This window comes from Salvelinus namaycush, chromosome 2 (genome assembly GCF_016432855.1).
Source record: "Salvelinus namaycush isolate Seneca chromosome 2, SaNama_1.0, whole genome shotgun sequence".
Lineage (NCBI taxonomy): Eukaryota > Metazoa > Chordata > Actinopteri > Salmoniformes > Salmonidae > Salvelinus > Salvelinus namaycush.
Window position 1 is genome coordinate 62,127,649 of NC_052308.1, and position 15,348 is coordinate 62,142,996.

The 15,348-nt window shown below is 47.8% G+C and overlaps 1 protein-coding gene across 1 annotated transcript in view; it reads right to left on the reverse strand.

The window, feature by feature from the left end:
• LOC120065564 (nucleosome-remodeling factor subunit BPTF-like) overlaps positions 1–15,348 on the reverse strand; it is a 53,578-nt gene that overhangs the window by 10,722 nt on the left and 27,508 nt on the right. Inside the window, exons 10-22 of the mRNA XM_039016631.1 lie at positions 11,648–11,777; positions 10,982–11,117; positions 10,304–10,627; positions 8,154–10,056; positions 7,070–7,194; positions 4,902–5,054; positions 4,524–4,674; positions 4,235–4,274; positions 3,928–4,153; positions 3,501–3,644; positions 1,009–1,139; positions 561–675; positions 72–292 (exon numbers count right to left, since the gene is read on the reverse strand). Of these exons, the coding sequence (XP_038872559.1) occupies positions 72–292; positions 561–675; positions 1,009–1,139; positions 3,501–3,644; positions 3,928–4,153; positions 4,235–4,274; positions 4,524–4,674; positions 4,902–5,054; positions 7,070–7,194; positions 8,154–10,056; positions 10,304–10,627; positions 10,982–11,117; positions 11,648–11,777 (3,799 nt within the window). The remainder of the gene's footprint in view (positions 1–71; positions 293–560; positions 676–1,008; positions 1,140–3,500; positions 3,645–3,927; positions 4,154–4,234; positions 4,275–4,523; positions 4,675–4,901; positions 5,055–7,069; positions 7,195–8,153; positions 10,057–10,303; positions 10,628–10,981; positions 11,118–11,647; positions 11,778–15,348) is intronic.

Consider the following 15,348-nt stretch of genomic DNA (forward strand, 5'->3'; position numbering starts at 1 on the left):
AGAGCAGAAGCCTATTGTCCCACTGTTGCCTAACATCAGTAGAAGGGTTATTATGGGGTAGCTGATGTTACCTGGGTGAGCTGGGTGAGTTGTGCCAGGGTGAGTTTGACCTGGCCCTGGCCCTGCTGTGCTCGCTGCTGGGGTGTCTGGGCCGTGTTGGGTTGGCCCGGGGTTTTGGGGGCACTGCCCACCCTCTGCCCGGCCACGGTGGTGACGGGGCTGGCACCCGAGATGGCAGTTGACACGGCCTGCCCGCGGATGATCTGAGTCACCACCTGCTGGCCTGCCTGACCTGGAGGAGGAAAACACACACACACACACACACACACACACACACACACACACACACACACACACACACACACACACACACACACACACACACACACACACACACACACACACACACACACACACACACACACACACACACGTAAGTGGACACACACACAAGTACAGACACACACAGTCAGAACTTGCATGAACACACAAGTTAGTGAAAGAGACTATTCTAACTGGCCTATCAAGCTAAAATGAGTGGGTAAATAGAAACAGCCTACCTTGCTGCACCATGAGGGGGGTCCGGAGGATGGTTTTACCCATGGCGCCTGTCTGATGGATGGGGGTGCGGATCACGGTCATCCCCGGACGGATCTGGCCTCCAGCGGTGAGCACCTAGAAACACAGCCAAGATCAGAAACACTGGGACTTCCCCTTATACCACAGGGACGACACTGACTCCAGTGAAGGGTTGCTGTTAATAGTTCATGGGGAATTCTTTCAATAACGTGTCGATCACGTGTTACTGCTAATGACCTGTTTTAGAGGGCTGTGGGGAGAAGAAGTGACAAGGGGGCAGGGTGGATGTCGGTAAGGAAGGGTGAATTTGAAGATCTAGGTGGGGTTACCGTAAAGCCCTTTGTGACAACTGATGGTGTAAATAGGGTTTTATAAATAGATGTGATTGATTGACTGACAGATGGGGAAAGATGGTCTACGGGGTGTAACCTGCTGTGGTGAGCCAGGCATGCCTGGCCTGATGTTGATGGTTGTGGTGCGAGGCTGGAACGAGGCGAAGGTCTGGGCGCCGCCAGCTTGGCTTGAGGGAATGATGCCCAGCACCTGCTTCTGAATCATACCTGGGGAGAGGAGAGGACATTATTACTGTGAACATACAGGATTGGTATTTATCTAATACTCTGCATCGTTGAAAAAGGACCTGTAAGTAAGCATTTCACTGTCAGTTTACACCTGTTGTTTATGAAGCAAGTGACAAATAAAAGTGATTTGATTTATATCACCATAACATTAGCATTAGGGAGAAAATCAATATTCAGAATACTATACTTGTGTGTTATTCTGACTTTTGATGATCAAATGCGTCACATTTAAAGACAGAAATGAATCCACTCAAAATTCACCAACATCTGTTAAAAACGCTATCCCTAATCTAGTTATTCACTTTTGTCTTTTGGCAATGAAGAAAGCTGAAATGTCCCCTCAAGGCTACCAGTTTCACTTCATCAGGTATAGAAACAAACTATCCATTCTGCACGGTTCATGATGTATCAATATGTCACTCAATAAATTACTTGTGGATTTTGTTCCTTTCAAGTCGCAACCCTCTCTGATCTTGACCACAGTAAATATTAACCCAGCAAGTAAACAACATCAAAACTATCTTCAAACGGGGTATGTTTGTTTGAATCCATCACGTATGACCTGCTCATAAATTATGTATGTTTTTTTCCTTGAATTCATATTTTTTTTTATAGTGTTTCATATTTGTTACTTTGGTCGCGCTTCAATATTTTTTTCTCTCGCGTGGACACAGGACGGCAACCCAAATGAAAACGCGTTTCCTCAAAAGACGTTAAATTGTCGTCTTTTTTTCTCTCTCTTCACCATCTCCTCTCTCTGTGTTTTTTTTGTGTGCCTTTGATCTGACCACAAAACCGATCAGGTAAAGCTATACATCAATGGTTTCCCTCTTCAAATAGCGGAGGTTAAATCAGCTACAGTAGAAGACTGGGGAGTTTCAGTTCTGGCACCGACATCAAACGCCCACTTCATAAGTGTAGCTGTTTGGAGAGTCGGTGAGCTAGCGAGTAAGCGACACAGAAAGGAGGGGGGTGGAAATCCTTCCATCCTCCACCTCTCTATAGCGGGTTACCTGTCTGACGAACCAGACCTCAAGGTAAACTTGTTTTCCTGCTCCGCTTCCTTAGCACGCTCCAAAACAAACAGGCATTGAAACAGTCACGCTGGAAAAATATACTACTGCCCCTTAATACCAGCTCTCTCTCTCCCTCCCTGGTCGACAGGATGAAACACAGTTGTCACTAGACAGGAGCGCTGTTTGTTTGCCGAGTAATTTAGCCTACCCGCTTGAAACATGGATGTGTTGTGTGTGTGTGAATGAGAGAGCATGTGTATGTGTATATATATTTATTCAAGGAGTGTAGCCATGAGCCTGACCACCCTTTTATATAGATAATTGGAAACAGGAAAGATTTTGTGAAATATGGGAGGCACAAACGGGTTCAGGACAAGGTCATGTTTTTGCATTGTATAAGTTTTAGTAATAATGGTGAAAAAGCTAAGCCTTATTGAAGTAAGACAACGTTTCGGCACAGATAAGGCTACGAGCTTATCTTCCGTATCTGACCTTTATCGACACTAGAAAACTACCTCACCTACAATCACTCACACACTAACAACCAAGTATTAGTCCAGGTCAGTCATTGTGAAGCATCTAATACTTACAGATATCCAATTGGAATTTCAATGAATTGCCATTTGGCTGAATAAACAAATGAAGGTTTGCGTCTTTAAACAGTGTTGTACACTCGTCATCAACCCACTATTAAAGGTGAAATCAAACGGGACAGTGGTTCTAAAAATATGAACCATCACCTCATCCGATGGGTCAATATTGACTTCTAAATTAGCTAGAGTGCTACTTCCAAAGACGGTCTGGCTAAGTTCTTAGACTACACAGTCTACCGTTCTGTCCCACCTAAAATAACAATGTTCTATTCCATTACCATGCCGACAGGGCACAACTAGACGTGATGTGCATGTGCTACTCCAGACTGAGCCACTGACTCACAGGTTGGCGGGTGGCGGCGCACCACAATGGGGTTGGCATCGAGTGGGCACCGCACCACTGGCCTGGTCAAGAGGACAGAACTTACCACAGTGTTGTGCCACATCAGTTGTGTGAGACAGTGCTTCTGTCAATAGCGGTAAGTTAGGTTAGTGGTCGGAGAAGACGGCGGTTGGTAGAGAAACATTTTGCTTTCAGTCATCCATCCTTGTCATCATGGAAAAAGGGAGGAATGAAGGATGCATTTGAACAGCATTAAAACAGGGACCTCTCTCTTGTTTAATTTAACCTTATTTTACCAGGTTCTCCCATTGAAGTCAAAATATATATTTTTCAAGCGAAACCTCTCGCTCGCTGTGTCTCAGGTGTGGGCACAGGGGAGTTACTGTACCTCCTTGAGTGTTTGGCACGTTGACAGTGACAATCTTGCTGTTGGCGGGCAGCGGCAGCTTGGCGGTGAGCACCTTGCCCCCCATGGACGTGCCCGTGATCTGGAAAGTCTGTCCGGCCGACGTGGCCACCGTGCCCGGCGAGGCTACAGGGAAATATGCAAATGAGGCTCTGCTCGAGAGTCTAACAACAACCGCTGCTAAACAAGCACAGCTGCTAGCGGTGACTCAAACATTACATTTAGTTTGTTAGGGGTTGATTCATACACCAACCACTACTACTTTCTATTTGCAAGGATTCCCTACTGAGTAAAAAATAACATCACATGAGTATAAATTAAATCAGGACACATTTTATTGAGATTCAATGAGGTTATTCTCTTTACCAATCTACTGGCTTGTGAACAAAGAAAAGGACCTATGACATACCTCCACTGGGCTGCCCCTGCTTGACCCAGGAAGCAAACGACTGCTGGAAGTTCTTGTTCTGTTGGAAGGTGACGGGGGTGCCCATCTTGGTGGCCAGTACCACTTTGGTTCCGGGGGTGGCCTGGCCCGACAGGGTCACTACCTTGGGGGTGGAAGCGGGGGTGGCTGGGCTCCCCGGGGTGGTGACGATGGTAGAGCCAGCGCCAGTTTTCTGGTCCAGACGCTTCTAGAACAAGAGAAACCGTGAAATAATCCGGAAACACAACAAAACATCCCTATTTTTCACACGGCTGGTGGTCCTACTCACCTTGGCCTGTTCCACCGCCTGGGCTTTCTCTTTCTCAACCCTTTGAAGACAAAAAGAGATGCATCATACACAAACCAGAGAAAGAGTTAGAAATAACTATTTTCCCCCCCAAATGAATGCAATTAGCTATACAAAAAGTATAGTAAAGCAAATTTAGGGAATTGTTTAAAAAAAATTAGTCTAAGAGAGTCGAAGTGGGTTAATAACAGAAACTATTGACAGTTCAATCCAATAGCATGGAGTATGCAGTTACTATGCCCCCTAGAACTCGTGCCCTTTGCCCTCTGACCTCTCGGAGAAGGCCCTGATCTCCCAGAGGTCCAATTCCTCCTCGGCAACCCAGGACTCAATCACCACCGGCCCAGTTTCCTTTTTGGGCTCTGGCTTCTTGGGCCGCAGGTTGCTGGAGCGCAGGCCTTTCCTCTGTGGCGTGTGGGTCTCTGTATGTGTGTGTGTGGAATGGATGCAAGAGAGAGAGGGGGGTGGGTAAGGGTAGAGCAAGAAAACAAAAGTAGAGGGGGAAGGAGTGAGAAGAATAAGAGAGAAAGAGACTGAGTCAACAATGGCATTAAATGAACCACCTTGACAAAAAAATAACACAATCACCATCATCCTCTCTTTTACATTCCATGTGGAGTTTTAATCTAGCCGGCTGCTGCTCCCTCACCTTTCGGGGTCTCGGGAGCCCCGAGGGGGCAGATAATCTTGCGGATGCAGTATTCCGAGCGGATGCCGTAGGGCCCCACCTCGCGGCGCTTGATAATCTCTGTGGTGGTGATCTCCGTCTCGGAGGTCTCTGTGGCAATGAGTGGGGATAGGGCTGGGTTGGTGTAGGATGAAGGAGGAGGAAGATGCAGAGAACAACTCCCAAGACATGACACAGTAACGACTTAATATGCTGCCATTCAATACAGTACACAGGAATGACATTCCATGGGAAAAGCCTCTGACATTTGAGTAAAAAAAGAGTAGCAGAGGAAATAGGCTTCATAGTGGATATTTTAGTATATACACTCCCCTACGTATTTATTTGAACAGTAAAACTAAAACCTTTAATTTGGCTCTATACTCCGGGATTTTGGATTTGAGGTAAAAATACGAGCCAACAGCACATAGTCACCTTTAATTTGAGGGTATTTTCATACATACAGTGCCTTCAGAAAGTATTCATGCCTCTGCACTTATTCTACATTTTGTCGTGTTACAGCCTGAATTCAAATTCAAATTCTGAATTCAAATGGAAAATATATATTCACACCCTTGAGTCAATACCTTGTAGAAGCACCATTGGCAGCGATTACATCTGTGAGTGTTTCTGGGTAAGTCTCTAAGAGCTTCCACACCTGGATTGTGCAACATTTGGCCATTATTATTTTCAAAATTCTTCAAGCTCTGCCAAATTGGTTGTTGATCATTGCTAAACAACACGTTTCAGGTCTTGCCATAGATTTTTAAGCAGATTTAGGTCAAAACTCAAACTCGGCCACTCAGGAATATTCACCATCTTCTTGGTAAGCCACCTCCAGTGTAGATTTGGCCTTGTGTTTTAGGTTATTGCCCTGCTGAAAGGTGAATTCATCCCCCAGTGTCTGGTGGAAAGCAGAAAATCAGGTTTTCCTCTTTGATTTTGCCTGTGCTTAGCCTCATTGCGTTTATTTTTTTTTTTATAATGAAAAACTCCCCAGTCCTTAATGATTACAAGCATACCTATAACATGATGCATGTACTATGTAATGTATTGTATTTGCCCCAAACTTAACATTAACACAAAGTTCCTTACTTTGCCTCATTTTTTGCAGTTTTCCTTTAGTGCCTAGTTACCAAACAGGATGCATGCTTTGGAATATGTTTTATTCTGTACAGGTTAGTATTGTGGAGTAACTACAATGTTGTTGATCCATCCTCAGTTATATCCTATCACAACCATTAAATTCTTCAACTGTTTTAAAATCACTATTGGCTTTATGGTGAAATCCCTGAGCAGTTTCCTTCCTCTCCGGTAACTGAGTTAGGAAGGACGCCTGTATCTTTGTAGTGACTGGGTGTCTTGATATACCATCCAAAGTGTAATTAATAACTTCACCATGCTCAAAGGGATATTCAATGTCTGCTTTTTTTTCTGCCAGTGTCTCACTTCCACATTGGAGGTGAAAGGTGGCCGAACTAGAGCAGTGTTTGTCAGACCATGAGACATCCAGAAAATCATTCTTCTTACGTAAATGTCTGTAGCGTCCGAAAGGTTTGTCCTACAAAACTATTATGACCGCTCTATGGAAAGGGGAGACCCCGTTTTGCTCTACAACCCCCACAAGTGTCAGAAGACTCGTCTGAAATCGGTACCGTAGTGTGATTTGTTTGGTAGCAACCGAACCGTTCGAGCTACAAACGAATGGGCAACACATTTTTACTCCTGAACTTATTTAGGCTTACAATAACAAAGAGGGTGAACTCAAGACATTTCAACAATTTTTTTGTTTAATTTGTAAAAATGTTGAAAAACACAATTTCACTTTGACATTATGGGGTATTGTGTGTAGGCCAGTGACACAAACATCTAAATTGAATCCATTTTAAATTCAGGCTGTGTAACAACAAAAGGTGGAAAAAGTCAAGAGGCGTAAATACTTTCTGAAGGTACTGTATCCGTTTTACGGTTTAGAAATTCAAACACTATGTCATAACTATTTGTACAAATGCACTCATATGTGTGGTAAAACGTTTAGTATTTGGTTCCATATTCTCAGCAGGTAATGACTAAATCAAACTGGTACACTTCCCCTACAGTGTATATGGGTGTGTTGGTGAAGAGATACTTGAAGAGAAAGGATGGTCTACCTGTGCGCGTGGTGCCTACAGCGGCGGAGGGCTTGACGGCCATGTCATCCCACCTCAGACAGGCCCACAGTAGCCTCAGCATCAGACTGACCCCTGCCAGGGACCTCACTGTCTGGAGACGGTACCTGCAGAGACAGACAAATAGGTTACCACACACACAAGCGCGTGAACACACACACACAAGTGTCTGGGGTCACCAATGGAAAAGAGACTGCACATACACACACACACACACGCACACACACACACACACACACACACAAACACAGAGAGTTCATAAAGTTTATAAGTCAACCCTGGCAGCCTGGTAAAATGACCGTGTTACTTCCTTGTTTCCGAGGTTGGCTATGAACCTGACTCTTTGGTATGCTTCCACAGCTTTAAATGGCTCTATTGGCCATTTAAAAAGGGGACAGTCTAGGTGTCTGTCCCAAATGGCACTCAAATCCCAATAGAGTGCACTACTATACCATAGTATACCATAGTGCACTACTTTTGACCAGGGCCCTATGTAGGGAATAGGGTGCCATTTGGGATACATTCAGAGAAAGCCATTCCCCCTTTCCCAGTGTGACTGACTTAACCACAGGCAGGGAAAACATCCTCGGAGCGGTTAATGCGCAACGCGAATATCCTGACACTTGCAGACCGCCAATATGATTCACGTCTAGCAGTAAAAAGGCAGTAAAAGGCGGTGGTCAAAATAGCCTGAGGTCTCTCTGAGAGCCACAACAGTCACAGGGGCCAAACCCACTAACGGCAAACAGAAGACATAACCAACAAATCAACAGGACAAGACGTGAATATCGTTCGCCGGAGCATTAATGCTCGAGAGGTTCCAGTTATTGTGGTGCAGTGACTGTATCATAGCTCAGAGTTGATGGAGTGCAAGGCTGAAACTAACGCTAATCAGAAATCAGATGGAGCATTAGAAAACCCATATATTTAAAGCCCTGAATTTTCTCTAGCCGGGTAGTCTGGAAAAACTCAGGGCCCTAATCATATCAAATAATGCAGCTAGCTAAGGCGCTAGCCTGTTGAAAACAGGGGCGCCAATGAGAAATCTTAAAAACTGTGTTCTCACCTCCATGTGATGCCATAGGTGGGCCTGGGTGAGGGGTAGGGCCAGATGTCCTGGGCCGGCTTGGCGTTGTAGCTGAAGATGGACACCTCACGGATGCCACCCCGCCGTGCCAGCTTCTTCAGGTCGTTGTTGGGCAGGACAAAGATGCTCTTACGCTGGCTCTTAGTAACAAACTTGCGATAGGATGGCAAGGCGGTTCCTGAGCGCGTCTTCTTGGTGCGTGAGAACTTGAGGAGGCGAACGCGGCCCTTGGTGGAGGTCGACGAGGTAATGCCCCCCGAAACAGAGGAGGTTGAACGAGAGGACTCCTTGCGGGTGGCAAGGAGTGCGGTCTTGTACTCGGTCACCGTTTCGCTCTGGCTCTCGTCTGATTGGCTGTCGGGCGTGGGTGAGCGCATTTTGGTCACGGTGGTTTTGGTCATGGTGGTGAGCGTGGACACCACGCTGCTCTCGGTGGTTGAGACAATGGGCGCGGCCGTCATCCCCGAAGAGCTTGAGACCCCCGCCGTTAGACGAGACTCTGAGAATACCGTGGTGGTGGTGGTTGTTGTGGTGGTTACCTGGGTGAGTGTGGTGTTACAGAGGGATCCAACCCCACTGTTGCTGCTCTCCTCCGCAGAGCGCACCGACGAGGGGGCCATTTTGTTGGGCGTGGTAGCATCGGGCTTAACTTCCATGGGCTGGGTGTTGTTGAGCTGCTGGGTGCTCGTAGACCCGAGCGCCTCCACGTTGTTTTCCAACCTGGCCACCTTCACCTGGGGCTGGTAGTCCTGCTCCGACACTATGACCTTGCTCTCCAACTCTACCCTTGGAGCTGGCCTTGGTTCCGTGCTGTCAGGCCCAGTCCTCTCGGCTACAGGGGCCACATTGCCGTTGAGCAGGGGCTTTAGGGGCGAGACTACTTGACCCTCTCCCTCCGCCTTGCCTAGGCTGTTCACTTTGACCTCAGAGCTGTTAATGAGAGCATTGGAGGCCTCGTTTGGAGTTGGTAAAGAGTTGGTCAAGGCTTTAGCCTCCACACTGTCATTTCCATTGATCTGAGGTAGAGAGGAGGGCTGGGACCCAGTGGCGATGGCCTCGGTGCTGCTCTGTCCGTTGTCCTGCCTCTCCTCAGGCCCCTTCCCGTTCTTCTCTGTGCTTTGCTGGGGGGGTTTAGGAACGGTAGCTGCACTATGGCTGCTCTCCTGGGTTATAGTGCTTGGAGGTATCGTTGTGGAGTGGGATTTAAAAATGGCCACTTCAGGTCCTGCACCCTCGGTGGAAGCGGGCTTGGCACTGGTAGACTCTGATGGTCTGCCAGTGTAGTAGATCCCACCTGAAGTTTCCATTGGTTCCGCTGTGCTGCTGGGCCTTTTAAGGCCCTCCTGCCCTGAACCAGCCCCTGTGGGCCCTATAGTCCTCTCAGGGAGGTCTCCCTCCTGTTTCCGGGGGGTCATTTGGTTTTGTGTTCGTGGGGATGCTTCAGCTGCAGGCTCTTTGGGTGGGGTCGCTGGGGCTGGCTGAGGGACCCCCTCAGCGGTCTTTGAAGGGTCCTCCTTCACCTCCCCTTTGACTGACAATGGAGCAAGCGCAGGTGGCACCGAAGGGGTGCTGAACTCCAATTTCACTGTGGGGCTCTGGGCCTGGAGTGGGGTCTGTGGCAGGACCGGAATGGTCTTTACTGGGGTAGGCTTGGCCAGGGAGACCTGAGCCCTTTGCTTCTCCTCCAGGGCGTGCTGCTTGACGCGGCGCTCCAGCAGACCGTCCAGCTTGGAGGCCTTGACCTTCTTCTTGTAGGCCACGCGTGTCAGGAAGCCCTGGGCCACGTCCACCACGTCGTAGTTGAAGGGCCTTGCATTCCCCTCACCGGGCTCCTGCTTCACGCACGTCGTCTCCGTCTCGGTCCCTGGGCTGCTGCTGGTCCCTGAGAGAAAAACAAAATGGACACAAGTTACTGGATCATTCTTCTTGTCCTCTCTCGTCAGAACAATGGTGAAGAAGCTTAGTGCCCAAGTATGGAAATATATGAGCCACCCTTCACATTGGCATGTAGAGCAGTATAAGATCTGATGGATTCAATAATACGTGTGACTGATATTGCATGTGTTATTTAGCGAAGTTAAAGCTAACAATCAATAAGGGAGTCAATGACAGTCTATAAAAGCGCTCACCTTTTTCATCATCTTGTCCTGAGTCTGAGAGGCTAAGGTCCACCTCCATCTTGTCATCAGCCTCCTCTGCAGTGGAGTCTTGCATCTTCACTTTCGCTCGCCCGTCACTCTCTTCTTTCTTTCCCTCCTCTAGCTTTTCCTTCGTCTTCTCTTCCGACAGGCGGTCTGCTGAGGGCTCTGGGGTGGTAGTGGTGGTGGTGGTAGCACCCCCATCTTTCTCTACGGATCTTCTGCTTCCCTGGGGGTCTGAAACTACAGTTGTTTTGAACAACCTTGGCCTTGGACCCAGGTCCAGCAAGTTGCATTTCTCACCACGTCTGGCAGCTGTGAAAGAAGAAAACATACAGGTTTGAGTTATCATAGACACATTTATATTAGTAGAGTCAATTTCACAGAGGACATTATCCCATGTGACTTAATAATTGAATCGTACATTTCTCACAACTTTCGGCAATTAAGAAGGAGGAGTTTGACAGCTACGTGTACATTTGTCCACTGAATTCCTTGATTTCCTTCAAACCAAATCATAGAAATGGATAAAGATCTCTATTTGGATATAATACATTTTTTGCATTGACATTGCAAATGCTGTCACAGATGCAATAAAGGCACAGATACAAAGATGAGAGCTCTATCTATCTCTATGAAGAGGACACAAACTAGAACGCTCCTACTGACCTTCTAGCTCGGCGCGGTAGTTGGCGTTGGTGTTGCCGGGCAGCTTGGTCAGGAAGCGGTGCACGTGCGTCTTGCTGATCCAGCTCCAGCCGCCCCACCCCGTCACACGATACTCCTCTCCCTTCTGCTTCCACACCTTCACACGGGAGAGAGAGAGAGACGGAAAGAGCGGAATGACGGAGAGAGAGAGAGGGGGGAGGGTACAAAGGGATGAAGAAAGTGGGCAGAGAGAGAGAGAAAGGGAGAGATAAAGGAAGTGGACAGGAGTGAGAGAAGGGAGGGGAGAGAGAGAGAGAGAAATGAGAGGGCCTGAGGGTATTTACACCCACCATTAAGTAAACACATCTAGCAGGGCCACTATGTGAAAGATGACACTCGCACCGGAGCTCTGACACTCACGCCTCAAAGGGCTTTTTAGCAGCGGTCGCCATTCTGGGAGGCAGGAAGTTGCAATTAAACACGTCTTGGCGATTAGGGGTGGTGGTGAACGGCCCAGTCATAAATAGAGTGGTAGAGCTTCGACTTAAAAGGGCCTGAGCTCGCTCGGTAAAAAGGGCCAAATGAAAAGGGTGTATGTGTCTGTGCATGTGGAGCAGCCCTTAACTGTGTGTGTGGGTGTCTGAGTGAGTGTGTGTGTGTGCGGGTGTCTGTGATTGTGTGTAATACCTGGTGCTTGATGGGGAAGGTGTACTTGACCCAGGTGGCCTGCTGCATGGTCTCCTCGTCCTCCAGCTTCTTCTCCCTCTTCTTCACCTTCTCCTTCTCCTCCCGCTCCATGGACGTCATACGGTGTAGCCTGCATGGTGGCACAGAAAGGGGGACGAGAGAGAAAGGCAAACACAGTCAGTTCAAAAGCGGCTTCCTTCAATGCACTCTGGTGTGAGTGAAATGTCTGGGGTAGCCCGGATCATAAAGTAGGAGGGTAACTCCCTCGTTGCTCTTGGCAAGGCTCCGAGCAACACACACACAAACGATGTGAGCCCCATGACTGACTCTGCACACCCACATACCCACCCTTACTATAACATAATCAAGTTTTTTAAAGAGGAGTAGAACAGGTAGCAGTGTTTCCCCCAGCATATAAATATTGCGCTATACGCCGGGGGTGGGCCATTGGATCTGCTGCTGATCACCTCTGGGTAAACTGGTCTTAGTGGGACGGGAGGGGCCAGAGGAGCTGCTAGTGGGGTAACGTTCCATATGGCACACAATACCCTCCATTTGGAAGGCACTATATTCCAATGTTTATACAAGCATATCACTTTGAGTGCATACTGAATGCATTGCTTCATACGATTTTTTACTTTTTATTTAACTAGGCAAGTCAGCTAAGAACAAATTCTTATTTACCACGACGGCCTACTTGTAAAGCCCCCCCACCCCAAACCGGACGACGCTGGGCCAATTGTGCGCCACCCTATGGGACTCCTGATCACGGCTCGTTGAGATACAGCCAGGGATCGACCCGGGTCTGTAGTGACGCCTCTAGCACCTTAGACCGCTGCGCCACTCGGGAGGCCCACCATGGATGTAACGATTCACCGATACACGGTTCAAATGTCTCGCAGCAGATGGCTTACTTCCCCACGTGAGACTAGATCTGATCTACGAGACACAGATTAACCTCTATATAAATAATACTAACAGTCATGGGAGCCTGGGACTTGATAAACCGGACAAGTACATCCAACAAGAGTCGAAGGACAGAGGGATACACTAGCTAGAACCTTCTCATCGAGGATCTGGTCGGACAAAAAAGCATGACGGAGGCTGGCCAATTGCATTTCCCCCCCCCCCCACGGTGATCATCAGGTTGTACTGTAGGTGACAGGGCAACATGTGGACTAAAAACAGCATAACACCGGGTATATCACAAAGCATGAGCAAATTAATTAGACAGCTACAGTAATTTTGAGAAACATTAATAAACAGTTTGGTTGATTTTTTTGTCAAATTAATCAGTATGATAAGCAGCTAGCTTGCTAGCTCCCATGCCAATTTCAAGTCTTTCAAAACTAATAATTGACTAACTCGGAAAATATGAAGTTATTTCAGAATGAAAGTTAACTGCCTAGCGCACTATGCTTTGTGACATGTTAGCTAGTTATACACCAGTTAGATAATGTCAAATTAAATTGTATTGGTTACATACACATGGTTAGCAGACGTTATTGCGAGTGTTGCGAAATGCTTGTGCTTCTGTTTCCGACAGTGCAGCGATATCTAACAATTAATCTAACAATTCCACTACAACTACCTAATACACACAAATCTAAAAGGGGTGAAAGAGAATATGTGCATATAAATATATGGATGAGCAATGACAGAGCGGCATAGGCAAGATGCAATAGATGGTATAAAATACAGTATATACATGTGAGTAATGCAAGATATGTAAACATTATTAAAGCGACTAGTGATCAATTTATTAAAGTGGCCAATGATTTAAAGTCTGTATGTAGGCAGCAGCCTCTCTGTGCTAGAGGTGGCTGTTTAACAATCTGATGGCCTTTTGATAAAAGCTGTTTTTCAGTCTCTCGGTCGCAGCTTTGATGCGTCTCGTGTCTGAGCCGTTGACTTGCAACTCAACTTTGCCTCTATACTGACATTTTGCTTGTTTAATTACGTTGCGGAGGGAATAACTACACTGTTTGTATTTGGCCATATATTTGGCCATATTCCCATGGTTAAATATGGTGGTTCACGCTTTCAGTTTTTCTTATCAACGGTTTCTGGTTAGGGTAGGTTTTAATAGTCACAGTGGGTACAACATCTCCTATGCACTTCCTTATAAACACACTCACAGAATCCGTGTATAAATCAATACTATTTTCTGAGGCTACCCGCAACATGCCTCAGTCCGCGTGATCATCTTTGTGACACTATGTTAGCTAGTTATCCCCAGTTAGCTGGTTCTCCCCAGTTAGATAATGTGTCTTCACTTATTTCTTTGTGACATTATGTTAGCTAGTTATCCCCAGTTAGCTCTATATCGTGGCGCTCCACCCGATAGGGAAGCTCTGCTCCTAGTGGTTTACCCCGCTGCCTAGGCAGTGAATAGCCTGAGAAAGAATTATGCACACACCTGCAGCCAATAGGAGTACAGGTGTCCCGATATAAGGGTACGCTTCCCCTCAATCAGTCTCCCATTATCTTCAGCGACAGGACTGGACTGAAGAAGCCTAGAGAGAAGACTCAGGACGAACCCGCCGTAGATTTCCTGGTCTCGACGTTATGCTTCAACGAGCACGCATTTTCCACCCCCAAAATCTATTTTTAAGAGCCCAGTGTCGTTGCTCCACTATGGTAGCTACGGACCCACACAACTTATGTTTTGTGTGTTTGGGTTCGCAGCACGCTAGGGCGGCTTCACAGATCCCCTGGAATGCCCTAGATGCACCCTCCTTTCTTTCAAGGAAAGGAAACAGCGGTGGGCATTTTTCAAGGGTGATCTCCCTCTGGAAGACGCCATGTCTGTGCTAGCCTCAGATTCTGAGGCAACATATGACGACGGCGTCTCCGGAGATGACGAGGATGCTGGGAAGTGTCTGGGTTTTTTCTCCGGAAAAGCCCAGTCTACCGACCAATGCTGAAATGACCCCCCTCCCTAGGGAGAGCAAGGGGAATTTCACATCCGTGGGTGAGGAAGAGACGGGCTCTGAGTTTTCAGCAGCCCCCTCCTAGAGCAAAGGCCTCTCTGTGCTCTGATTTTACAGGGCTCATTGAGCGGGATTGTACTGCCCCCCATTCCCACCAACCCGGAGGCGGCCCTTAATCTAGTCCGAGACGGGCAGTGGTGCCGTTGGCACCTGCCATGCCCTCACTCACTAAGTCTGCGGAAGGTGCATGGGAATCGCCTTTAACAGCCAGAGCGCTGATGAAGGCGTACAACCCATTCACCAGAACAGACGGTGAACAGCCTCAGGAGATCCCTAGGCTCGAGGACGTCCTGGCTGTGTACCTCGTCCCAGGTTCGAGCTCCTGGCCGTCGTCCAAGAAACCCACATTACGGACAGAATTACAGTCCAGCTGGTAGGGAAGTCCTTCACTCTAGGAGTGTAAGCTGTAGCAGCAGCTAACAATATTGCCCTTCTGGCGGGCCTCTCTATCCCGTCTCACCACGGGTAAGACTGAGCTATCGGGAGAGGAGATAGAGGAAGCATCGAGAATTTCCGGCGCCATCCTCCATCTCATACAGACGTCGGCTGTATGCGGCGGGGAGATCCATGGCCACTTTGGTGGTCGCAGAAAGTCTGGTGCACCAAGAGCGGGCCCTGCCCCTCCGGCAGCACCAGAGAAGACAGCGGCAGGAGAGGTCTTCATCTCGTCGCTCTGGCGGCCTAGGGGCAGCCAGAAGAGACGACGAC